A 23,586-nucleotide genomic window follows, 5' to 3' on the forward strand; every position below is an offset into this window, starting at 1 on the left:
GGCAGCCGGTGGTGCTTTTAATTCCCCGGGATGCGGCAGCTCCCAGGGACTCAGTGCAGCACAGACACCCCTGGCAGGGTGGGGCAGAGGGAGCTCTGGATTTATAATTACTGATATATTTATAATACTATATAATTTATAATTACTGATAACTGCAGCTAAAACAAGCTCCAAAATACCCAGCAAATAGTGACCACCTGCCCCGCTGACCATTTTTGCATGGGCCAACCCGCATGCCAAAGCCAGCACTGCCCCTGTGTGCCACAGCAGAGGGACGCAGGGCGCTGGGGACCTGCCTGCTGCTCCTGGGCTCTCGCGGCCCCAGTGCCGCGGGGTTCGGCTCAGGGGCTGCAGAGCTCTGTGTGACTGCCCAGCTTCCAGCAAGCTCCCCCAGCTCCGTGCAATCAGTTCTAAAATGCAAAAGTCGCACACAAGAACTATGCACGTTTTAGAAAAGGAAACCAAAAGCAAACCACAACCACAAAGGCCAACCGGCAGGGAAGGGCCAGGCTCCTGCTCCTGTCCCCTCTCAGCCCCGAGGACACGCACACCTGTCTGGTGACATTTATCGTCACCAAACCACCAAGCGCTGCCCATCCTAAAAGTTTTAAGCTGTGCCCGAGCCAGACCTGGGCTTTACGTGTCTCCCCAGGCTCTTTCACACGCCAAACCCCAGCTCTGCCGGTGCCATCGGCCAGTCGACGGGCACCGGACAAAACCACTCGTGCCATTTTCTGCTGAAATCCAGCAGCCCCCACCGAACCCCAAATGCCTTGTCCCACCCTGCTGCCCCACAGCATCCCCTGCACAGACTCAGCCCACGCATCGGCTTTGTTGCTTTTAATTTAAAATAAGAAGCTTATCCTCATGAAAAAAAAAAGGCAGGTTTGGCCAGGGGTTGTCCCCATCCTCCCCACCCCAAGCAAATGATGATGTGTTTGCGTTGCCCTGACGCAGCGTTGCAGACGGGAGGGCTGAGGACACGGCTGGGCCATGTGGCACCAGCAGTGACAAGCTCGTGGGGATGGGCAGGGACAGCCACACACTTTCACATCCCCCATGTAGTGTTGCTAGTCCAGACAGGCAAAGAAATCCCCCAAAATTCTGTGTGCCTACCCTCTCCAGCTGCACAGGAACATTGCTACCTGAAGGTGGGGGAGAGATGGGCGCTGGGAGGTGCTGGGGGCACAGGGACCCTTCTGTCCCCTGCAGACGGTTCCATCTCCAGCACTGGCAGAACTCCGGGGGTCCCACTGGCCGGACCCCCTCGTTTTGGGACCGTCTTTCTCCTCCTCCCTCACTCCGTCTCCTTGGACTGCTTGGCTCGTTGCTTGCGGAGCTTAACGAAGGCCTGAGCCTCTTTGTCCCCCTTCCTGGACTCCAGCAGCCGGAGGATCTCGTCTCCTGCCAGAGAGGAGGGGAGGGATGGTGGGACACCCTCGCTGCAGCCCCTCCTGACGCTGTGGGGCTGGGGGCGCTCAGTGGGGCTCAGCCCGGCTGCGGCACCACATACCGGAGGGTTTGGGGTGTGTGAGGGGGAGGCGGGTCTGGGGCACCCGTCCCGCGTCAGCCTGGTCCTGGTCGGTGTCGAGGCCGGGCAGGTGACGGAGGGGGAAGAAGGCTTCGCCCTCCAGGTCGTTGGACCCCAGCGTGTCGTAGTCAAACACGGTCAGCAGCAGGCAGGCCCCCTCCTGCCGGCACTTCTCGGGGGGGATCAAGCTGTGGGGGGACAGAAGTTTGTGGGACTGGCACATCCCATCCATACCAAAATTCAGCCTTCCTTCCAGGGACCAAACAGGCTTCCCCAGGGTGATGCTCTGTGGGAAGTCAACCCCCACCTCAGCACCGCACTGACCCCAACCCCTTGAAACGCACCCAACCACACACCAGCCTGCAGGACCTGGGTCTCCGGGGTGCCCCTACCCCAGCTCGCACCATGGGACCCCACAGCTGAGCCCCCAGTGGGGTGCAGAGGTTGGAATCCCAGGGCAGGACCCAGTTCCAGGAGCAGCAGCCCCACAGCCAGGGCTCAGCTGAAGCACGGGGGGCTGTGGGGATTCTGGGGAGGCCTGGTGGGTCTCAGCCCCTACATACAAGTCGAAGGCTTCATCGAAGAGGGGGTGCAGCTCATTCTTCTTGCACTGGGTGGTCCGGGCCACCACCTCGGGGAACTCGTGCCGGGGCTCCAGGGTGAGCTGGACGAAGGGGTCACTGGAGCCTGGGGGGGTGCAGCCATTAGCCCCCGCCTGCTGCCCCTTGTGCCCCAGCACAGACGGCTGAGCCAGGCTGAGGTGACCGGACACACAGGATGGCAATGGGGGTCCAGGGTGCCCTGACCCCCACCCCAGCCCACACTCCTGAGGGGGTGCAGGAGCACCCCCAGCGTTTCCCACAAGTGGATCGGCCACGGGTGGCTGCAATAGGAGTGACCTCTCCTGGAGACCTTCCCAAATGACAGACAACCCAAGAGACTGTCCCGTGCCACCCTGGCTCGTGCAGCACGCTGAAGGCAGCAGGATGTGGGCACAGTGTCCTGCCTGCCACAGCCCCCTGCACCACCCCAGACCAGTGCAATAACTCCCCTTCTTCTCCAAATCTTGGATGCAAAAGCAAAGTGAGCCAGAGTCCCGTTACTCCAAGCAGTGCCAGCGTCTTTCCTACCCAGGGGTGTACTGGGGACTGAGAACGGGGGGTGCTGGGCAAGTGGGGCACCCCAGCCCACCCACACTCACCATTGGAGTCCAGTGGGATGAGGTTGACGGCGTTGAGCACTTCCACGTGCAGCTTCTGCTCCGAAGGGCGGTACAGCGCTTTGATCGTCACGGCTCCGTACTTCTCTGAACTGGTGTTCAGCTGAGAGGTGGAGAACAAGAATAAGGGCGCTGCCTTTCAGCACACTCCTGAGGGGATGCCCAGGATCTCAGGGGGCATTTTGGGGTAATGGGGGCGATGGGCACCCTAACTGAACCCCCTCCTGCCCACCAATGGGGCAAAATGAACTCAAACAGCCCCAGGACTTTGGGGATTGAGGGGAAATCCTGTGTTTCCATGGGTGGGCTGTGCTGGGCAGCCTTGTGTGTGCAAGGGGAGGGTGTGGGGAGGGGCTGGGGGCACCACCCTGACTCCCACCTGCTGCTGGATCCTGTTGCTGAAGTATTTCTGGATGAGTTTGCGGCTGGTGGCGGAGCAGAGGGCCAGGTGCGGCTCCAGCGACTGTGAGGTGGACAAGAGCTGACGGACAGGCACACAGACAGATCCAAAGCCCAGAGATGCCCTCCCCGGAGAGCACCCAAAGGACACCCTGGGGATATCCCCAGCACCCCATACCTGGAAGGCTGCTGTGCGGAGGGTCTCCAGCGGCAGCCCACAGCCCTCGGCATGGAAGCACAGCTCCAGGCTCTGGGGAGAAGGATGCTGTTAGTTGGTACCCAAACACCCCATCCTTGCTGGGGACCACCCCAGTTCCCCCCCATGGTACCTTCAGGGCACAGTGCAGCTTCTTGTAGCGCTGGGCCGAGGAGACCTGCTGCCCCGCGGCTGCTGACAGCACGGCCAGGGTGTGATGCCAGAGGAGAGTGAGGAGGCTGAGGGCATGAGGGAGGAAGGCTGTGAGCGGGCAGGTGGTGGTTTTCGGGGGGTTTGGTCCTTGGGGTATTGCAAAGCCTGGTTCATCCCACTGGACTGAGCAGCCAGCCCCAAAGTGGGATGTCCCCAAGGACCATGGGGCTGGCAGGACACCCCTGCTGAGCGATGGTGACACTGTTGCCATCATGCACCCCAGGGCCCCACTCACCTTTTGAAGTTCTCCTGGACCAGATGCTCATTGAGATACTGCAGCTCCGACTCCAGGAACTTCATGAGCGGGATGATGGCCTGCAGTGAGAGGAGAGGGATGTTGAGCAGGGCACAAGGGGACTGTCCCCAGCAGGGCAGAGTGGGGAGAGGGGCAGCGCACAGCTGGCTGGAGCCAGCAGTGCAATGGGGTCCAGAGGGGCTCCCTCCCACATGGGCAGACTGTGCCTGCTCTGGTCCTGCTGCCAACAAGGGCATCAAACAAAACACATGGGGGTCTGAGCCCCATCGCTGGTGTGTCCTGCACCCCAGGCGTGATACAGGGAGAGATGGGGAACGGTGATGGGGCCTCTACCAAGTAGGGAAGCATTATTCGCAGCTGCCCGAAAAAGATGATCCAGGAGGGGCCAGGACAGGTACTTACATCCTCGGGCTCCCCAGTGTCGTTGGAAGATGAGAGCTCCTGGATGTGCCTGGCGATGCCCTTCTCCAGCTGCCAGGGAGAAATGCACAGAGACACTTGGTGTTTGTCCTCTGCACCAGCTTCCTCATGCCCAGATCCACCTTGTCTCCATCCCAGGAGCTCTGTGGGCTCCAGGCTCCCTTAGGTAAAATGTTCCCCACTTTGGGTGAGGGGGCAAGGCAGGGGGGTCAGTGGCAGGTGGTCACCTTGGTAGCCAGGGCTTGGACTACATCCCGGACCTCGTGGTCCAGGCAGGAGACAGTGCTGTCAAGCTGGTGGTGCAGCGTGTGCTGGATCTGCTGCTGGTCAATGATGGCCCCTGTGCGCTGCTCCAGCTGGGCCCAGTCCAGCTGCAATGGCAGCTTCAGGATCAGCAGCCGCAGCTGTTTGACGTTGTTCACCACGATGCAGAGCTGGGAGAGGCAGGGTCGGCTGTAGGGAGTCCCACATTTCCCCTGGTGCATTCCCCCACTAGCTCCATCCCCCTCCTCACCTCCATCCTCATCCTTATCTCCTTCCCCATCCCTATTCTCATCATCAGTTCCTTCCCCATCCCTGTCCCCATCCTACTCCCCCTGCTCACACCATTTCCCTCCTGCTTTTCCAGGGTTATGGCTATCAGGGATCAGGTGGTCCCCACGACATCTGGGTACTCAGCATCTCGTCTCCATTTCTACCCCAAAACCATGGCCAAATCCTCCTTTCCCTAAGTGGTGGCCCCTGCCCTCATACCAACCCTGTTGGCAGCTTCGCCCTCATTCTGCTCTCTGAGTGACAGAGCCTCAGCCCTCTCCTTGATGAGCCGGCAGTACATCAGGGCGATTTTGCACATGTCCTGCACAATAGAGAAACCAATGGGACTCAGCAGGGCAGCATGGGGACCACTATGGTGTGGGACACTGGCCCTGCTTATGGAGACACATCTCCAAGAGCAAGAGAGGAAGTGTCAGCTGCTGATGCCTGTAAGCATGGCATCTGATGGCAGCATTCAGTGTACAAACCTCCACGAGCTTCACCATGATCATAAAGGCTTCCTCAGGGTCAGGCCAGTTGAGCTGCTGCCAGGTCTTCACGATCTGGGCGTAGCAGGTAGACAGGTCGACGGTGGATGTGCTGTGCTTGTTGTGCTCCCCAAAAGGCACCAGCTGGGAGGGCAGAGAAAGCAAATGCAATTCAGCTTGTATGGAAAGAAGCCACCCCAGACAGGAGAGCTGTCCTTTGCTTTGGGGGTCTCTGGCCCATCACCAGTTCCATATATCCTGATGTCATCACCCAGTCACTGCAGAGAGTGGAGATGAGGATGGATGGAGCATCCCAAGCCCCTACATTGGGTTGTGGCTCATCATACTCTGACCCAGTCTTGCTGGACAACATCAAAGAGTGGGTGAGGAGCCCATAGCCCTATGTCTGTCTTCCCTGCCCTCTTCGTAACAGTCAGAAGCCAAGGGGATGCTCAGCATGACCCAAACACGGGCTCATCACCTCACTTGGGCTGATGGAGAGCAGAGAGGGACGTGGCGTGGGGACGGGGTGCAGGGCCAGGGTGGGATCAACTGGTCCAGGACACTACATCCTTTGCTATGCATTTGGGAGAGGACCCAGCCCATTCCTGGGCTACAAAGGCTCCTACACGGTTATCTCAGTGCTGTGAGCGAGGCACAGTGGCAAGGTGTGGAGGAAGCTGGAGTGTCCCCAAAGGATGGGGGCAGATGTTCTCATCCCCAGGTTACCTGGTCCATCTGGACAGCCCTCTGTGCCCTCTCCAATGCGATGGTGTAGGCCTTCTGCAACCACTGGGGCACAGCTTCCTTGAACCACTGGTGGAAATTGCTCAGAGCCAGAGGTCCATCCCTGTGGATGAAGGCATCAGCTTCTCCAACTGCACAGCAACGGCATGGGGCCATCACCCCTCCTTGCTCTCATGTACAAGAAACTCCCCCAAGGTGGAGATGGCATGTAGCACTGTGCTAAGGAGAAACCTCCCTTGCCTGGAAGCTGTCATCTCCATCAACCCCACCCAAAGACAAGCCTGAAACTCTTCCGGTGATGGTTATCACCAGACACCACCAGCCTAATCTGCCTTCTATGTAATTAGTGTTGTAGGTGAATGGGAAGGATTTGGAGTTCCTCTCAATTAACTGCTCATTCCCTCACTTCAGCATCTCCCCTCTCTGTGGGCTGGATACCTCTTTGGGACGAAATCCTTCATCCGATAGAGCTCCTGCAGGTTCAGGTAGAGCTGGAAAAGGCTCTCGGCCGTGGGCTTGGACATGCTGCTGTCGACCTCACGCAGTTCCTCCTGGACATGCTCTGCAACCTGGAGTGGGGAGAGAGCTGTTAGTGAGAGTCTGGCGGGAAGGTTGGTCTGCCAGGGGCTCTCTGGGGTGAGGGTCAGCTTGGAGGGGCTTCTCCTCCTTTTGGGTGGAGATTCATTGGGTCAAGTCAGCAGACTATAGTCACTTCATGAGCATGTGGGGAAAGATGGAGTTTCCCTGGCTTCCTCCTTTTCCAGGCTTGCAACAACCGATTGCCACCTGAACAGTGGCCAAAACCCTCAGCCTGGCTTTAGACCTTAGTCCCACAAGTTCAGAGCAGCCCAGGCTTGCTCACCAGGCTCTCCAGCTCCAGGTAGGCGATGGAGAAGAGATTCAACTTCAAAGTGCTGCAAGAGAGAAACAGAGAATCAGGAGCCTGACAGCCCCAGCCCAGCAAACCCTGTCTGTCCATGCCCTTGACATGGGGGCGAGGACAGTGCAGCTCAAGAGGCAGAGACAGGACCACAAATGCCATCTGTGGAGCCACAGAGCCAAGGAATGAGGCATCAAAGTGCATTGTTGCCCTTGACCCCAGGGAAGGTGGATGAGGGGGGATCAGGCTCTGAAACCTACTTGATGAAGAACTTATTCCAGACCTTCTGGCACTGCTGGAGATCTCCTATCACCTCCAGGAGGAGTCTGGACAAGGCTTTGCCATTCTCCTCCGTGCTCTGCAAAGGAAGGAACAGCTTGTTTTGGATGCTCTGTGATTTTGAGATGACTTGGGCTCCATTCTGATCTGATTTATTTCTATGATTTGTTCTCACAGCGTAGCAATCCATCATGAGATTCACATTAGGAGCACAAAGAAGTTGTCAGTCACACCCACTGTCACCCTGTGTCTGTATGACTGAGCTCGGGGCCACCTCTTGTTCTCCTGAGCATTGCACCAAAGCATAAAGCTTCAATGCATCTCAGCAGCTGCAGGTAATGTGGCTCATGGTATTTTTAAGATGGAAACCATATCAGAAAACTGGAGAAGCTTCATCTCAGTCTTGACTTCTCAATCCCTTGGGCCTCCCACCCCAAGCCCAGTAAATTGTTTATTACAACTTCAGGGAGGCAGAGCTGGGAACTGACCTTCACCATGGGCTTGAGGTGCTGCTTCTTCATATGAAACCACTCCGTGGTGCCTGACTGCAAGAGAGGAGTTCTGCTGGGACGGCAGGGAATCAGGAGGAGCAAAGCCAGCTCTGTCGCCGCCTTCACCCTCCCTTTTGCCTGGGTGTGGGCAGGACCCAGCTCCATGTGGTGGGAACCACAGGCTGGGACCACCAGGTTGAAGAGAGGCAGGTATTTCCCCCCGCTGAGGTGGTCCCTGTAGCTTTGCTGAGGTGTGGGCACTGGGCAGGGGATGGAGGGGATGGGAGAGCCACAGGGTCCCAGGCTGGGGACGATAAGACTCCTGGTCCTGCTACCTTCAGGGCCACGGAGACCATCTGGGGGAGGTCAGGGCTGGGTGTGCACAGCTCCCGGAAGGCTTTCATTTTGCACATCTGGACCAGGACCCTGCAAAGCAAGAACCTCGAGTGAAACCCAGCTCCAACCCATCAGAAACAACTGCATCTCCCCGCAGAGAACCTACCCAAACTGACCTCCCCCTCCCAACAACAACCCCCAGGATGGGGGCAGGACAGGTGTCACAGCAGCCTAGAAGGGGGCAGAAAGAGCTCATGAGGGTTTTCACTCAAGCTCACAGGCTTTTCCATCACGGTAGCCAAGCCATACGACCCCACGCACACCTGGAAACTGTTGCTTGACTCACCGCAGCAGGGACTGGAGCCTCTCCAGGGACCTCGGGACAGAGAGGGGGAAAATGATGCGGTACCTCCGGATGAGGGAGACCCCGTAAGTCAGCAAGGACTGGAAGGACTCGGCCAGCTCTGCTTTCTGGGGAGAAAGAAGATACAGCCTGTCCTCCTCAGGAGCAGACAGAGATGCTGGCAGAACCACGGCACAGCAATGGAGGGAGCTGGTGGCTCCCGTTCCTTTCTAGCCTGCTCCAGGGATGGGAGAACCCCCAATGCCTTGGGTAACTTCTCCCTGGAGGGACTGAACTGAGCTCTGTACTTAAGCCTCATTGCTCTGAATGAAAAATTCAGTCTCATCAGGGTGCTGCGATGCCATGGGGAAACGAGTGGGGAAAAGTGGGAATTTGGGTCATATTTAAGTTTTGCAGGAGGTTGTAATTGACTTGATAGCAGTGATGGAGGAGGGGGATGGTGGTGCAAAGGGTAAGAGCTGTTCCGCAGAGATGGGGAGCAAAGCCCTGGGGCGAAGGGGCTCCTGGACTCATGAGTTGTCCTGGTCCCCATGGCTGGTTCTCCTCAGAAATGCCCTCCAGACCCCCTGGCACCTCCAAACCCCACCAGCTCCTGCCCTTCCTGGATCACAGGGAGGGAAATGGCTCCGGGAGCTGGGCTTGGGTACATGGGGTATGTTTCCCTGATCTCTGTCACCCCTCACCTGCTCTGGCCTCAGCCGCTCCTGCACCCACTGGTACTCAATGCTGGTGATCTGGTGGAGCAGGCTGTTGCTGTTGAACTCCAGGCTCTGGTAGAGCTTGCTGTACGCCAGCCACTGCCTGGGGAAGGGGAGAGAGGTTGGTCTGAATCCCTGGGGACTGGGGGAGGACACCCAGAGACCAACATGGGGATCCCCCCCACCCATGGCTGGGATTGCAGGGGCAGGTCCTGGGTCTGCTAGTGCTGTGGGGGGCAGAGGAGCAACACCAGTCCCATGTCACCAGGGAGGGCACTAGGGCCCCTGACCCAATTCCCCCAAATGCTGCGTGCTGGCTCCCCAGGTGTGAAATACTCACGCCATGACCTGGTGGAAGTCAGAGAGATCCTTCTGCGTGGCATGCAGGTACAGCACGGTGCTGGCGTGCCTGCTCAGCTCCCCGTCCCAGGCGATGCTGCCGGCCTGCCAGGATGCAAAAGGAAGGGGATGTGTCCTGTAGCAAGCTGGGCTGAGCGGGGCAGGCACCAGGGATGGGTGGGTTTGCAGGACCACAGGAGGAATGGGAGCCCCATAAGAACGCCAGGACCAGGCAGGCATCACCACAACCCTCCTCCCCATCACGCTGCAGTGATGTACCAGGTTGGTGGGCTCCAAATGAAGCCTTCAGCACAGCCCAGCTCTCAGCCAGCCCAGCTGCCCCTCGGTACCTGGTGCTGAAGGATCTCATAGGACACCAGCTGCTGCAGGAGGTGGCGATGTACAGTGTAGCTCGGCTGTGTCCTGCTGCTCGTGGTGGCCCTCTGGAAAGAGACGAGGCATAGAAACTATATGTGCAGTCATCACAGCTTGCCTGAACATGCAGGGGACACAGGACCCCCAAAAATGTGGGGTCAGAGAGCCCCTTTTGAAGCCCAGCCAAGGGGTACAGGTGCATCAGAAGGGAGGACCTCACACTGTCATGGGACTCAGGGTATGGTCAGGCAGGTTTCCAGCACATGGTAACTCTGGTGCAGGCACCTCTGGTCCTGGGGTAGGGATCTGTGACCCCAAGATAGTCCCCAGGGCCCTGCCAGGGCAATGGAAAGGGACCTCCCATCCTCCTCCCCTCCTACCTTCTTGTGGGTCAGCAGGAACTGCAGGTGACACTGTCCCCGGTTGGGATACGTCTCAGTCCGTGGCTCCAGCTGGTACCACCGGTCATCCCAGCAGTGCAGGTCCTGCAGGCACAGAGACAAGGGTGAACCCCCAAGCAGCCTCCCCGGGGACAAGATCCTGCTCAGGGCCCAGGTCCCAGGTCCCTGCATTAGTGGGGCAGGAAGATGCTGTATGGGACAACTCCAGCACAAGATGTATAATCACTGAGTGAGTGTGCTGGAGTAGCTGGGGCACATGTCACCAGACTGAGGAACCTGGTACCAATTTGTGGCTCCGAGCTGGGATTCTGCATGAGCTCGGTGTCGCCACGAGGGTGAGATCCTGCCCAAACCCCGGGAGGTTTAACTGACACCCGGGGAATCATTTGGAGGAGTGGATGCACTGCAGCACTCACCTTCAGGCGAAGGACCACATTTCCCAGGAAATCATCCTGCCCTTTGTCTTTGCGAGCATCTTTAAAGATCCTGAAAGGTGTGAATGAAGGAGCTGAAAAGGTTTCCTGCAGCTGTGACCCAGCTGCAGTCAGGGCAAAGAAGGATGACACAGACCCACCACCCTCCCTCCTAAAGGCGATTTTTGAAATCCAGCAGGCAAATAAGCATTTTCCAAACCCTCTTTCCTTGCCAGCCATTGGGACCACACCAGTACCAACCGTTTGAGGCCATGGAGATCTGTCAGCTCCCCCAGCTTGTGCCGCACCGACTCCACCATGTCCGAGTCCCTGCATGGGTGAGCAGCGAGACCCACCATGGGGGGAAGGAGAAATTCAGGTGATTGCAAAACAGTTCAGGGAGTCCCAGTGATGGGGGAGAAGGGAAGGTGCTGGTGGCAAACATGTCAGGGCTGAGGCCACCCCCAAAACTGGCTGTCCAGCCAAAATCTTCAAGAACAACCTCCTTCTTGCCATAAATAAAACCAGGCTCAGGATCAGCCCTGGCTGGGCAAAGCCAGCCTGCACTCTCTCTGTCTCTTCTCCCAAGTAACAAGCAATAGGATGAGAGGAAACAGCCCCAAGTTGTGCCAGGGGAGGTTTAGATTTGATATTAGGAAAAATTTCTTCATAGAAAGGCCTGTCAGGCACTGGAACAGGTTGCCCAGGGCAGTGGTGGAGTCACCATCCCTGGAGGGGTGAACAGACACGGAGATGAGGTTCTCAGGCACATGGGGCAGTGCTGGTGTTGGGTTAACGGTTGGATTCGGTGACCTTGAGGGTCTCTTCCAACCAAAATGATTCTGTGATTGTATCCCGCACTGTGCCAGCAGAAAGTGATGGGGAAAAGGGTCCCCAGCTGGTTTCTGGGGTTTTTCAAAGGGTGCAGGCTGAAGGACCAACCAAGTGACCCTCCCAGGGGGCAGGACCCTGCTCAGGGCAGGGAGTGGGGGTTGCTGGCAGGGGGTGCTGCTGCTCACCACATGTCCAGGTGGAAGCTGGCCGTCTCCACGTCTCCAAACTCCCTGCAAGGCACCAGCGGGATGCTGTTAGTCCAGCAGCAACTGAGGGATGGGCAGCCAGCAGGACAGCTGGGCATTACAGGCAGGAGGTTCCTCCCTGGGGACACCCCAAAGCAGCCCCAACTTCTGGTTGGGGTGAGTGGTGAACCCCTCCATCCACCCCCAAGAGCCCTGGGCACCCCACTCCAGCCCCCCCAATAAGCGAAGCCAAGGGGTGCTGAATTACAGAATGAATGTCTCGTCCCACACCGGGTTGAGGGTCTGGCTTATGACTTGTGTGCGATGGATTTGGTCTTCAGGGATGAGGTCTTTGACCACAGCCTTCATCCGCTTCTTGTGATCGGCGTGGGCCGGTTCTTGGCTCTTGGCCTCGATGCCCAGCAGGCAGTATGGGTCGCTGAAACCTGTGAGGACAGAGCTGTGCAAGTCCCCGTTGGGAGCAGCAGCTGTCCCTTTTCTGATGGGACACCCACCTGTCCCCACTTACCGCTGACGTCTTTACCCAAAATCCCCTTGGCTTCCTTCACGGTTGCTTTCAGGCAGAAAATTGGGCTCTGGAAGAATGAAAAAATAACAAATTAAATGAAAATGAAAAATCAAAAGAATGAATAATGTGAGGGGACCACACACTCATAGAATCATTTTGGCTGGAAGAGACCCTCAAGATCATCAAGTCCAACTGTTAATCCAACCCAAGCACTAACCCACGTCCTGAGAACCTCATCTCTGCATCTGTTCAACCCCCTCCAGGGATGGTGACTCCACCACTGCCCTGGGCAGCCTGTTCCAATGCCCAACAGCCCTTTACAGGAAGAAACTGTTCCCAAGATCCAATTAAACCTCCCCTGGCGCAACTTGAGGCCGTTTCCTCTGCTTCTGGTGCTTGTTCCTGGGGAGCAGAGCCCAACCCCCCCTGTCTCCAAGCTCCTTTCAGGCAGTTCAGAGATCAGAAGGTCTCCCCTCAGCTCCTGTTCTCCAGCTGAACCCCCCAGGTCCCTCAGCTGCTCCCACCACACTTGTGCTCCAGCCCCTCACCAGCTCCGTTCCCTTCTCTGAACTTGCTCCAGCACCTCAAGAGCCTTCTTGTCTTGAGGAGCCCAAAACTGAACATTTTGCAAACTGAACCCTGTGAGGAAGGATCGGGCTGGAGCAGGACCACATCATCAGCTGCCATTCAGGCCAGCAAACAGCCCAGCACAGTCCAGGCCACCCTGTACCCCAAAACCCAAACACGGGGGGTCAGGAGGCACTGTAGCCACCCCAGCACCACTATGATGAGGTGACCCATCCCAGTGGCAGCACACTGGGGAAACACCATCTCCCTGCTTACCTCCAGTTCCTTGACCTGCTGCATGATGAGCCTGTGCTCCTCCGCATCCATGCTGAAAGCCTGGGGAGATGAGAGGGACAGTGACGGTGACTGGAGAGCAGCCAGGGGCTTCCCTCTGCTCCCAGATGGAGGGGAGGGGAGAGGAGCAAAGGGCCCAGCGGAAGGGCTGGGGACCAGCTGGAAGCTCTCAAGGGAGAGCCTTCTTCCCACCATCCCCAGCCTAAGATAAATATTTCTCCCTAAGGCTAATATTTCCAGCCGCGAGCTGTTCCAGCCCTCCAGCTGGATGCTGCTGTTACGTCTTTTAAGTTGCCTGAGAAAACCTCCCTCTGAGTGTTCCCCATCTCCTTTAGCCGGGAGGGTGGATATGTCAGGAGACAGGTTTTGGGGACCCCGTTGGGGAGGTGGGGACCCACCTTTTGCACGTAAGCATAGAGCTCCTGGGAGTCGGCGACGTGGTGGTGCTCGGGTTTACCCAGGCGGTGCTGGATGGTGTAGAGGACCTCCTCATAGAGCAGGGCCAGCTGTGGGGGGACACCAGCACGTCACACAGGGCCAGGCCAGTGGGGACTTGCTCCCTGCGTCCCTGGGGACTAGCAGGGTGTCCCCCCTGTCCCTGCCACCCGGGTCCCAGCATCCCAGCCACCACTGACTGTCCCTGGGGAGCATCTTTGGGAGCTGAGCCAAATCCCCAAGCCCCAGCAGCTATGTCACCTCCACCAGTGCCACCAAAGGAGACCACAGTGGGGCCACATCATACCTCTCTCTTGGACAACCGGTGGGACAGATCCATCTAGAGAAACAAGAAAAGCAGAGAGGTTTCCCATCAGGTCTCATGGTAGAGGGTGGTTTTAGGAGGAAACCACAGCTGGGCAGGGCTGGCATCACCTGTACCCCACCAGGGTGGAATGCCTTGAAGATACTGTGACAACCCACAAATGCCCCATGGCCAAGGGACCACTTCCTCCATCACCCGCCAGCAGCGTGGCATGGGATGTTCACCCCTAAACCCTGTTCATTGAGGAGGGGTTGGTGAGGATGGCAACAGCTATTTGGGGTGAGCCATAGGAGGCTTTAAAAGCCAATCAACGACCTCTTGCCCCATAGAGCTGCTCCCTGGCCGGGCCAGGCCCAGCAGGACCAGGTTGGAAAACAAACTAGCCAAGAGAGGGGGCAGGTGGCCAACGTGTGGCAAGGGGCTGCAGGATGGGCAACGAGTCTCCAAAAAACCATTGGGATTCGTGACTTGAGTCCCCTTGCCAAAAAGCACCACGAGCGCTGCTGTGACGGTGCATTGCTTGGTGCTGAGCTGAAGGTCCATGCCCCACTTGAAGGATGGCCAGCAATAATATTTGCTTTCCAAAAGGCAATAAAATTAAATCGGTGCCATATGATGAAGCAGATCCCAGCTCCTATGGTGCTCAGCCCCAGGGCCCTGCTGCCCATGCAGTCCCTGTTGTCCCCCACCTCAAGTGTCACCTTCCACTCATCCCAACTCCTTATGGGTCTGGTTGGGAGATCGATCCACTTCTGCCAAAAATACCCTTTTTCCTTGGCAAATCCCATCTCCCAGCCCATCCCGTTCCCTGCCTGACACCAGGACTGAACCCATCCTGCATCTGTCTCTCGAACCACAGCCTGCATTTGGCCACCACCACGGCTGAGCAACTCATTCCTGACGTGGAGCCTGGTCGGGTGACCATGACTTTGCCACCGCCACAAGCCGGGTGACGCAGCCAGCGGGAGGGGGACCGGTGCCCCTGTGCCATCCGTTAGAACTCCTGGTGCTGGAGCCTCTGGGAGTGCAAGGGGGCAACACCAAAAAGTACAATGGACATTTCTGAAATTCGTTCGGCCCTTTCCACCACCTCAGTGCACTGCTGAACCAGGGCTGCAGGGGACAGATGGGCAGACCAGCCCTACCTGTGGGTCAGCCCAGGCTCTGAAATGACCTTAGGATCCCCCTAACAGAGAAAAAAAAACAACCCCGAGCTGGAACATTAACATTTACTTATGGCAGATCTAGGGCTGCCATAATCCCCTGGCCATCTGGACTAAATTCGACTCTTCCACCCCCGGTGAGTTTAACCCTTGAGCTGCTTCTCTCCCACCTGCCTCCCTGTCCCTTCTTCTAATCCTTGGTCAGTGTCGGGGGCTGCGGGGGCTCAGCAGCCCCTGGGAAAGGGGGACCTGTTGCAGCCAGGAGGGTCCCTACCAGTCCCTGCCTGCTCCAGGGCATGGCCCAAATCCTTCAGCATCCCCATGGGCAGCACTGGCCCATAGCAGGGCCACAAGCAGAGTAGGAAGAGAAAAAGGACTTTATTTCTGTGCTGCTCTTATTTATCAGCAAGGGACAAGTGTCTGTTCCTGGGCTCAAGAGGGCAAGGGGGGGAAATCGCTGTTGATTTGGGGGCAGCTCCCTGTTGCTCCCTTCTCCCATGGAGGGTGGCTGCTGCAGGATCTCGCCCATCTGTGTGCAGGACTGGTTAAGCTAAAGCTGAGCTGAGCCCCCAGGATGTGTTTACTGCTGCTAATCCCCATGCCAAGGGCCCAGCTCAAATCCAGGAGTGCTGCTCAAATCCAGGTCTGGATACAGCCACCAGCATGCCACCCCCCTATCAGCTGCAGCGGTGTCACCGGTGTCAGAGGGCAGCCTGGCTGCGGAGACAGTGACACTTAGGAGGGAAGACAATCCCTGACTGGGGACACCCTCATGACAGATCATCCCAGGGTCCAGCATGGGGGATCGTGCCCTCACACCCCCAGCAGTGCACACAGAGCTGCAGGTCCCATCTCCATAGGGACAGACATGGGGACACCATCTGTCTGGCCACTGCCAAGGATGTCAGTTGGGTTGGTGGAAAGCAGAGTTTGGGGGGGGGCTCCTGGCAGCAGGAGCCCAGAGCTGCTGGGAAGGTGTAGCCGAGCAGAGAGGGGACCCTCTGCGCTGGTGCAGAGCTGCAGCTGGCCCTGGACACAGCCCTTGGGTGCACTTTTGCATGAGTACAGCCCCCCACTCCTCGCACACCCTTGCAAAGCACCCAGCCAGAACAGGGATTCGGCTGCTCTTTTCTCATTCCCTTTTACAGCCTCAGCACCCAGCTCTGCACCCTGGGCTCCCCCAGTCACAGCTGCCCCAAGCCCCTCCTTGAGGCCATCACACCCCAAACACATTCCCCAGCCCCCCAGGGTCACGGCCACCTACCTCAGCGCTCTCCTCCCCAGGGAGGGTCCCCACGGGGGTCCCGCCGGCAGCATCCATCTTGGGGGAGGCTGAACGCGGAGCAGGGGAGCGGCTGCAGCTCTGGCTGCCAGTGCAGCCTCTCCACCTCGCTCACATACTTGGAGGAAACCACAGACCTTATCTCGCCACGGCCACTTGAACGAACGGAAACGCGTGTGAGCCGCCTTCGAGAGCAGCACCAGGACGCAGGCGCGCCAGTCCCACTTCTCGCCACTCCATCCTGCTAGGTCAGCCCCTCAGTGATGGGGACTTGGTGGCACAGATGAGATGGCGGCAAAATAACGTGTCACATCCAGGCCCTGCTATTATTAATGAGTGAGGAATTAATTGGGAGCATGTGGATGGAAATAGTCCTGAGAAGGCAAAGTCCAGCAAGGAAATGGGGTGGCGGGAAACAACATGGAGAGTCTGGTCTCCAGTGCAGTTCCATCATGCTCTGTAAGTGCAGATGGGGACCCTGCAGGAAGCTGAAGCCATTTTCAGCCCCGGGGGATGGAGAGGATCTGAAACCCCCTGCAAAAGCTGCAGGGTGGGAAATCCCTGTGGCACCCGAGTGGGTTGAACAAGGTTGGGCTGAGAACTGATGCAGTCGGTGCATGTGCCACGAACGGCACCAAGAAAGGCCGTGTGGCCTTTATCCCAAACAAGCTGGCCAGGCATAGCTGGTTACTGAGAACAAAAAAAACCAGCAGGAAATGGAGTTAAAAACTTGTACTTTGCTGGCAGCTTTCATTCTTGTAAACACTTTATCTGATTGCAACGCAGCAGGCAGTTGTCTATCACAGCCCGGCAGCAGCGCCCACCCCTCTGAGATCCCTATCGAAATGCTACGCTGATGGCAACTGGGGGAGCTGCAGCCCAGGAGATGACCGAGGGAAGAGCTGGTTTGCTCCAGGGCGTTTCGTGTGTTTATACACAGCCCGGGGAAGGACATCAGCCTGTGCTCAACACTTGCATGTCGCTGCTGCGGCCGCTGAGCACCGCCAGGCCCTGCAAAGCAGGACAGTGACCATGGCTGATGCTGAGCTCTCCATCGAGGGGAGTTTTTGGCTTGCCAGCCTTCCTATTTCTGGCCCCCAGACACCCCTTGGAGCTGTAAGCAAGATGATTCAGACGCAACATGGGGCACAGAGGCTTGCTGTTTGCTTAATTGGTGCTGTGAAGCCTGTCAGGGATTTCTGCTTAATCCAAGCAGGAAACCATGACTGTGGAGACTGCACTGGAAGGTCTGTCCCCTCAACTGCTGTACAAGGCATTGTGAAGAGATGACTCCAACAGCATGGAGGCACCTGCAGTGATGCTGGCTCCAACCAGGGCTGCAAAGAGCTGCAGGAGATACTGGCAGCAGCATCCCTGTGAGAGGATGGGAGGGGATGCAGGCACCCAGTCCCTTTCATCCTTGCAATCATCTAGTTCCTTAATTAAGGCTGCTTTAGGAAAGACATAACTTCCCTTTGCCTTGAAACCCTGTAAGGGCAGGTTATATTGGCAAAAGGGGATCCCTGAAGCTGGGGGACCGGGAGATGGAAACAGGGCTGCCAGCCGTGGGTCGATGTGGGGGCAGGTTTTCTTTATCCACACCAGCCAGCACGGGACCGGGGCTGTGGGGGGCACAGCACACACAGTTTGTTCCAGGGCAGGGGGGTGCTGAGCTAATCTACAGAATAAAAATCCAGAGATACAGTGAGACACGGAAAAGCTGAAATCCATCCCTGCCCTCGCAGCCATGGTTCAGCCTCATCCCTGAGGTCTGTAAAAAGCTGCTCGTTACACCTCTGCTCCCCCACCATGCCAGGAGGGCTCTTTTGTAACTGCCCCCAGGCACCAGCCCAGTAGACCTGAGGAATCTGGCTTCAGCATCACTTTCTCTGTGCTCCCCAGTTTGGTGGAGGAACCACCTCATCACCCCATGCCCGGTGGGGGCACCTGTCCCCTTTGCTGGCAGAGATTCTCGGAGGTGCTCGCCCAACCTCAGCCTTGCATTTGCTTCACCTTGGGCAAACAGTTTAAAGACATCTCCTCCCTTGCTGATGGAAAGGGACACAGCAGATTTCTACTCTGCATCCCTCTCCCTTGACACAAACAAATGCTGTTTATCGACCTGGGACATTAGTGCTGTGCTCCACTGCAAAATGTTGTCAGTGGGAAGTAGAGCTGTAAAGTGCATGATGGCATTTGAAAATGATAGCTGTTGTCTTTGCTTTTAGCTTTGATTGCAGAAGCAAAATCTGGCCGCGCGAAGAGCAACCACAGAGATCAAGGCAGGACGCAGACACAGCATCCCCTATCTGCTCACGCCTTTCACTGCTTCTTGCCAACAAAAAATAACAGGGGTCAAAAAAAATCTCTTACTACAACCAGCACAGAGACAACAACTAGTAAGAATTTAGTTAAACCTCAAACCCGCCTCCCTTCTCCTTGTAAGGCTGAAGAAATAAAACCAACTGCGATCATTAGCATTGCTAAGCATCAGTCAAGCATTCTCCAGCCAGGAGCTGGTGGCTGTGCTGGGAATTTGCAGGTTTTATAGAGGAAAACTTCAGCTTCAACATGGAAGTGTCTGTTAAAACAGCACTTTCCCCAGCTGGTCGCTGCGCTGCTCGGGGCTGGTTTGCAAACCCGTCTGGAAACGCGCAGGCAGAGCCGGGCAGGGTGGGCAGCACGTGCCCCCACCAGAGACCAGCTTACAGAGACCCCTTACAGAAGGTCTCGTGTGGCTTTGAACCTCTGTGTGTGCAAAGGGAGAGTAGTTTAGAATGTATAGAATCATCTTGGTTGGAAGAGACCAACAAGTTCAACTATAACCCAACTCCAGCACTAAACTATGTCCTTAGGTTTGGTGATTTTGTTTCAATAGCAGCAAATATCCTTTTTTTCCTGCTGGGTTTTACCAACAGCCACCTGCTCCACAAAACACCAGTGACAAAAGTCGCTGAGTGCACATATCGTATTTGCACCTCGAATTACGTCTCATCCAGGAAACAATAAGAAAAGCCCTATAAAACAACTCCAGAAGTAGCACAGATTTCTGGTTAGGAGACACAATCCCAATAAACTCCATGCCCCAAACCTGCAGGGTGACCAGCCAGGGCCTCGCAAAACATCCCAGACACCCCAAGTCTGTAAAGGGACTTTAGGGGAGACAAAAGAAAAGCGACAAAGGGAGAGGGTCAGCATTCCCTAAAGCAGCCCTCCCTCCACACAACATCAGTCTGCCTCCCCAAAGTCACCATGAGTGAATACAAGGTAGAGTGAACCCTTCCATTCCTTAAAAACAACTCGTCCAAAAGGAAAACCCTTTTCCGCACAGGCTGCAGGGCTAAAGTCCTGTGGGGTCACAGGCTGCCCCCGCTGCAAATAAAGTCCACAGTTCACTCTGCATGGGGTTATAGGTGCTGCTGAGAAAATGAATCACTAAAGAAGAAGCATTATCACCCTCTTTAAAGGTTATATTCCCTTTAAAAGAATACCTGGTAGGAAGGGACCCTCCGCAAGCATTAACAGTAGTTTATCTCCCTACCTCTTGGCTTGATAGTCCTGGAGCCGCAGCCTTCCCTCACCCTTATCTCAATCTCTCAACTGGAAATGGGCACAGGCAAAAAATTGATTTCAACATGTCCCTCCCTCACTTCTCCTTTTAAACGCAGGGTCCAATGACTCTGCAAAACCAGGCTGTGCCTGTCGAGTTTGGCAAGGCGTACGGTAAAAGCCCAGCGCGGCGGAGAGGAAGGTGGTTTCAAAATGAGAACAGGGACGTTCCTCCTGCCCCTCCTCAGGTCTGGGGCATCCCCCTGGGCACCCCCGGGTGCTGAGTGCTCCAGGATCAGCGGTTTCATACCTAACAGGGATGTCGCTCAATTCCTTTCCTTATGTATTATGAGGCCTTTCAGTTATTTCTAACCTAACCCCACACTTTCCTCCCACAGGCTCTCCCAAGCGCTTTGAGTGCACCTAGCAAAAAGCAGCGGTACCTGGGGAGAAGTGGAGGGGGACACACAGCACCCCACACCTCATTTAGACATCTCAGCAGGACATTAAGGCAAACCCTGCCCTTCTAGGAAGAGCAAAGGGTGCCCTTCCAAGCACCCACGTGGGGCAGGGCGGTTGTGAAAGCTGCATTTGCCCCGGGTGGGAGCACGGGTTGGTCATGAGAGCCGCTGGCTGCACAGTGGGGATGGGTGAAGATGACTCCGGCCTCACTGCCCACGAGGCAGTCAGCACAGCGGGTACCCGGGGGGCTTCACCAGCCAGATCCAGCCCCTCGGGATGAAACACGGCTGCGATGCCAAGCTCTGCTCAGAGCTGCTCCAGCTCCCCCGGGGTCTGAAGGGGAAAGCCCAGCGTGTTCTGCCCACCCTGGTCCCGCTTCCCTGCCATCCCCCGAGGACACAGAGCACAGGCTGTGTCCTTCGGGAGGTCACAGACTTAATGTATTAACCTGGCTGCCATTCACTTGGCTTGCAGCACCCCGTGACAGCTTTAAAATGTTTTCTCCATCACTGCCATTTGCTATGTGCGTGCAGCAAATATTTCTCCCACCTCCCTCTCCCGGTGAGATGAATTCACCGTCAGCCACTGGATTTGTCATCCCCTCACTGCAGGGACAGGGAAGGGGAGGACACAGATTTCAAGGCCATTTCATCCACTGGTTTGGGGCATTGAGTTACGAGCAGCAGGACCTACAGCCCATGTGTGAGCTGAAGAGGGATCAGGGTGGATGCCCGTGAAGGAGGAAAAGCTTGGGGCTGACACCAGGTGTGCCCCATGGTGCACATCAACCACCTTCGTGCCTGTGCTGTAGCATGCAGGCCAAATTATGGACCAGCTTCATCACTGAAATGGTCCCACCACGGCTTTACCACCACAACCTCTCCCCACACAGGTGTCAAAGCCTCCTGGCGAGCCCACGGAGCCACACGCTTGGACGACAGGAGGAGGCTGCATGGCTGAACACCCCCACACTGCCTCTGGGTCCCAGACAGACACACCAAAACATAAAATATTATTGCAGCCAATCCCTGCTGCGGGGAGAGCGACGTGTCCCAGGCAGAGCCCAGCCCTTAGGGAGCAAAGTACGCAGGGGAGAAGAAGAGACTGGATTTGCGGAAGAGAAAGGAAAAGTTTAGAAAGACAAGATTTGCTGAACCAAGCTCACAAATGGAGTCCAAGCTGATACCTTTTACTCCACTCTCTGGAGACTGTAGGAAATGTGAAGGATCCGGCACGTGGGCAGCTGGGAGGACGCAGCAGAGGCAGATTCTAGTCCGTTTGCACCCCGACCTGTGAGATCCAGCAGCCCCTGCTCCTGCTCGCTGTTACGTGGGTCTCTTCACATCCTGCTGTGGCCTCTCTCAGTGAGGGCCCTTGAGCAAGGAGGGTGCTGAAATACCGGTTTCCAGTTCAGTCTCACGATGGCAGCTCCTCAAGCTGACTCACGTAGGAGAGCAGACGGGTGAGTAATACCCAGCACGGCTGCAAAGAAAACCCTTGCCTAAAATGACAATCTCCACCCCGTGTGTCCCGGTGTTTCATACCAGCCCACCAAAAAAGCCAACATTTGTCACTTGAACTTACTCATACAGTTTAAACCCCAAGCCACCTCTTGATCACAGCTTATCTTAGCAAAACCCATCTCCTAACACCAATCTGACAGTTGGTTAGGGCTGGAGGTGCCTGTGATGTGACCGCATCGGCCAACACAAGCTGCTCACTGGTGAGGGCTGGTCCCGCTCCCAGCTGATCCAGGAAGAGCTGGGTCGAAACTTCACCCCCTGACACTTCCAGCAGCTTGTGAAGGGAATCAATGCTGCAAGACATCGCTTATCAGTCAGTGTCCTTCATGTGGCAGAGAAGCAATTTGATCATCCAGTGCTTGGAGAGCGGCGGGGAATCCTTGCAGCCCCTGAAGGAAGGCACTGGCCGGGCTGGCTTAACCATGGTCCCTGTGATGGCTCAGCACATCCCCCCAGCTATTCACACAAAATAATGATTTATTTTGTTTTTAATTTTTATGTAATAGGTTGCACAGAGCAGGAGAGCTCAAAGTAAAATCTGGACAGAATGGTGGGGAGGAGGGAGGCTCCACCTCCTGCTCAGGCAACCCTGAGCAATCCTGCACCCACCCCATCTTTCCAGGGTAAAGCTCTTCCCCAGCCCCCAGCAATACCGGCAAGATTTCAGGGCCAATAGTAGGAAATCTGAACGCGGTACCTGCAGTTCCTGCAGTAACAGGTTTTTGCATAATATCTCAAAGCACTTTCGAAATACTCAGTTACACCACATTCCTGTGAAGGAGGGAAATTGCGGAGTATTTAGAGCGGGGAAGCTGGCACAAGGTGCAGCAAGTGGCTTTTGAAATTAAGAGCCTAAGATCAGGAAGACAGAACCGTATGTGGTGGTAGAAAACCCATCTAAGCTGAAAGATTTTCTGGATCCAACACTAACAGTTACCTATGCCCCTTATTTTTTTTCAGTAGTATAATACTATCCAAATATTGGAATTTAATGGTATGGATCTAGCTTTCACATGGCAGCCTTTCTGCTGCACAACTGATTAATCATTCAAGCAGGGACCAGATCTGGAGACATATTAATGGAATATTAACGCACACCACTTCCTCCTGCCCTGCTCCCACTCCACTTCCAGACTCGCAATTGCACTTCCCTGCTTTAATATTTAAAATTTTCCATGTGGGACGCAGCACCGCCTGACCCGTCCACCCTTTCTGAGCCCTTTCCAAACAGAGCACAGCTCCTGGTTACCATCAGAGACACAGCAGCAAGTGCTGAGTATCTAAGCCAAATCTGGGTTTTCAGGCTTTAAGGAGCGAGGCAGATATCCAGCATCAATCTGGCCAAATCTGCTCCCCCCTGAATCGTGTTGCTCCACTCAACCCAACACCTGCCCGAGCCTTGCTGAGCATGTGGCTTTCCCAGCCTTTTGGTCTCACAGCTTCAGCATTCCCAAAACACGCCTCACCTCTCATCAGTTTGCTCCAAACACACCAAGAAGACCATGACCACTCTCTTTATTTTGACTTGCTCCTTCTCACCTCTCCATAGACAACACCAAGCCCGGAGGAACACAGACATTCACCAACAAAATGTTGTTAAAAAGCTTACCGCTCAAAAGGCACAGATTTAGCTAAGACCTGTGGTGAGGAGAGGAATATTTCATTTGTTCCAGCCTGACTCATCCTCTCAACATATTTTTCCTTCTTCCGGGCAGCAGACATCATGGTCTCTCTGCAGATCTTACCACTGGTCTGCACTACTGGAAGAAAGGCTCAGCTTGAACTGCAGAGCCAAGTTCTCATCAGAGCTGGTATCTAAGTATTTCCCTCAAGCACACTTGGCTGCAGAAAGACTTAAA

General features: G+C 56.0%; 1 protein-coding gene across 3 annotated transcripts; it reads right to left on the reverse strand.

The window, feature by feature from the left end:
- Window positions 1-825: 825 nt before the first annotated feature.
- UNC13D (unc-13 homolog D) lies at window positions 826-21,605 on the reverse strand. Of its 3 annotated transcripts, none has more exons than XM_021288673.2 (32): window positions 21,391-21,605; window positions 13,731-13,763; window positions 13,387-13,494; window positions 12,971-13,030; window positions 12,128-12,194; window positions 11,867-12,044; window positions 11,599-11,643; window positions 10,841-10,909; window positions 10,583-10,652; window positions 10,146-10,250; window positions 9,741-9,833; window positions 9,392-9,495; window positions 9,037-9,154; window positions 8,336-8,460; window positions 7,989-8,079; window positions 7,651-7,707; window positions 7,144-7,241; window positions 6,866-6,917; window positions 6,442-6,572; window positions 5,986-6,106; window positions 5,257-5,400; window positions 4,992-5,090; window positions 4,462-4,668; window positions 4,217-4,285; window positions 3,794-3,873; window positions 3,479-3,584; window positions 3,328-3,399; window positions 3,130-3,213; window positions 2,733-2,853; window positions 2,095-2,218; window positions 1,514-1,719; window positions 826-1,404 (listed from the first exon to the last, which is right to left on the reverse strand). In XM_021288673.2, exons 2-32 carry the CDS (start codon window positions 13,761-13,763, stop codon window positions 1,298-1,300), a joined length of 3,144 nt encoding a protein of 1,047 aa, XP_021144348.2. In that variant the 5' UTR covers window positions 21,391-21,605; the 3' UTR covers window positions 826-1,297. The 3 variants fall into 3 exon arrangements, with proteins under 3 accessions (XP_021144348.2, XP_021144346.2, XP_064890160.1); XM_021288671.2 differs by lacking the exon at window positions 21,391-21,605 and adding an exon at window positions 16,176-19,707; XM_065034088.1 differs by lacking the exons at window positions 826-1,404; window positions 2,095-2,218; window positions 21,391-21,605 and adding an exon at window positions 16,176-19,710.
- Window positions 21,606-23,586: the final 1,981 nt, after the last annotated feature.

This window comes from Columba livia, chromosome 18 (assembly GCF_036013475.1).
Source record: "Columba livia isolate bColLiv1 breed racing homer chromosome 18, bColLiv1.pat.W.v2, whole genome shotgun sequence".
NCBI classification, from domain to species: domain Eukaryota; kingdom Metazoa; phylum Chordata; class Aves; order Columbiformes; family Columbidae; genus Columba; species Columba livia.

Coding starts and splice junctions, on each gene's coding strand:
- UNC13D (XM_021288671.2), bottom strand. CDS start 16,232: ATGGATGCTGCCGGCGGGACCCCCGTGGGGACCCTCCCTGGGGAGGAG. Junction 13,764..16,175: donor CTGGGGAGGAGAGCGCTGAG/GTAGGTGGCCGT, acceptor TTGTTTCTCTAG/ATGGATCTGTCCCACCGGTT. Junction 1,720..2,094: donor TTCGATGAAGCCTTCGACTT/GTATGTAGGGGC, acceptor GTCCCCCCACAG/CTTGATCCCCCCCGAGAAGT.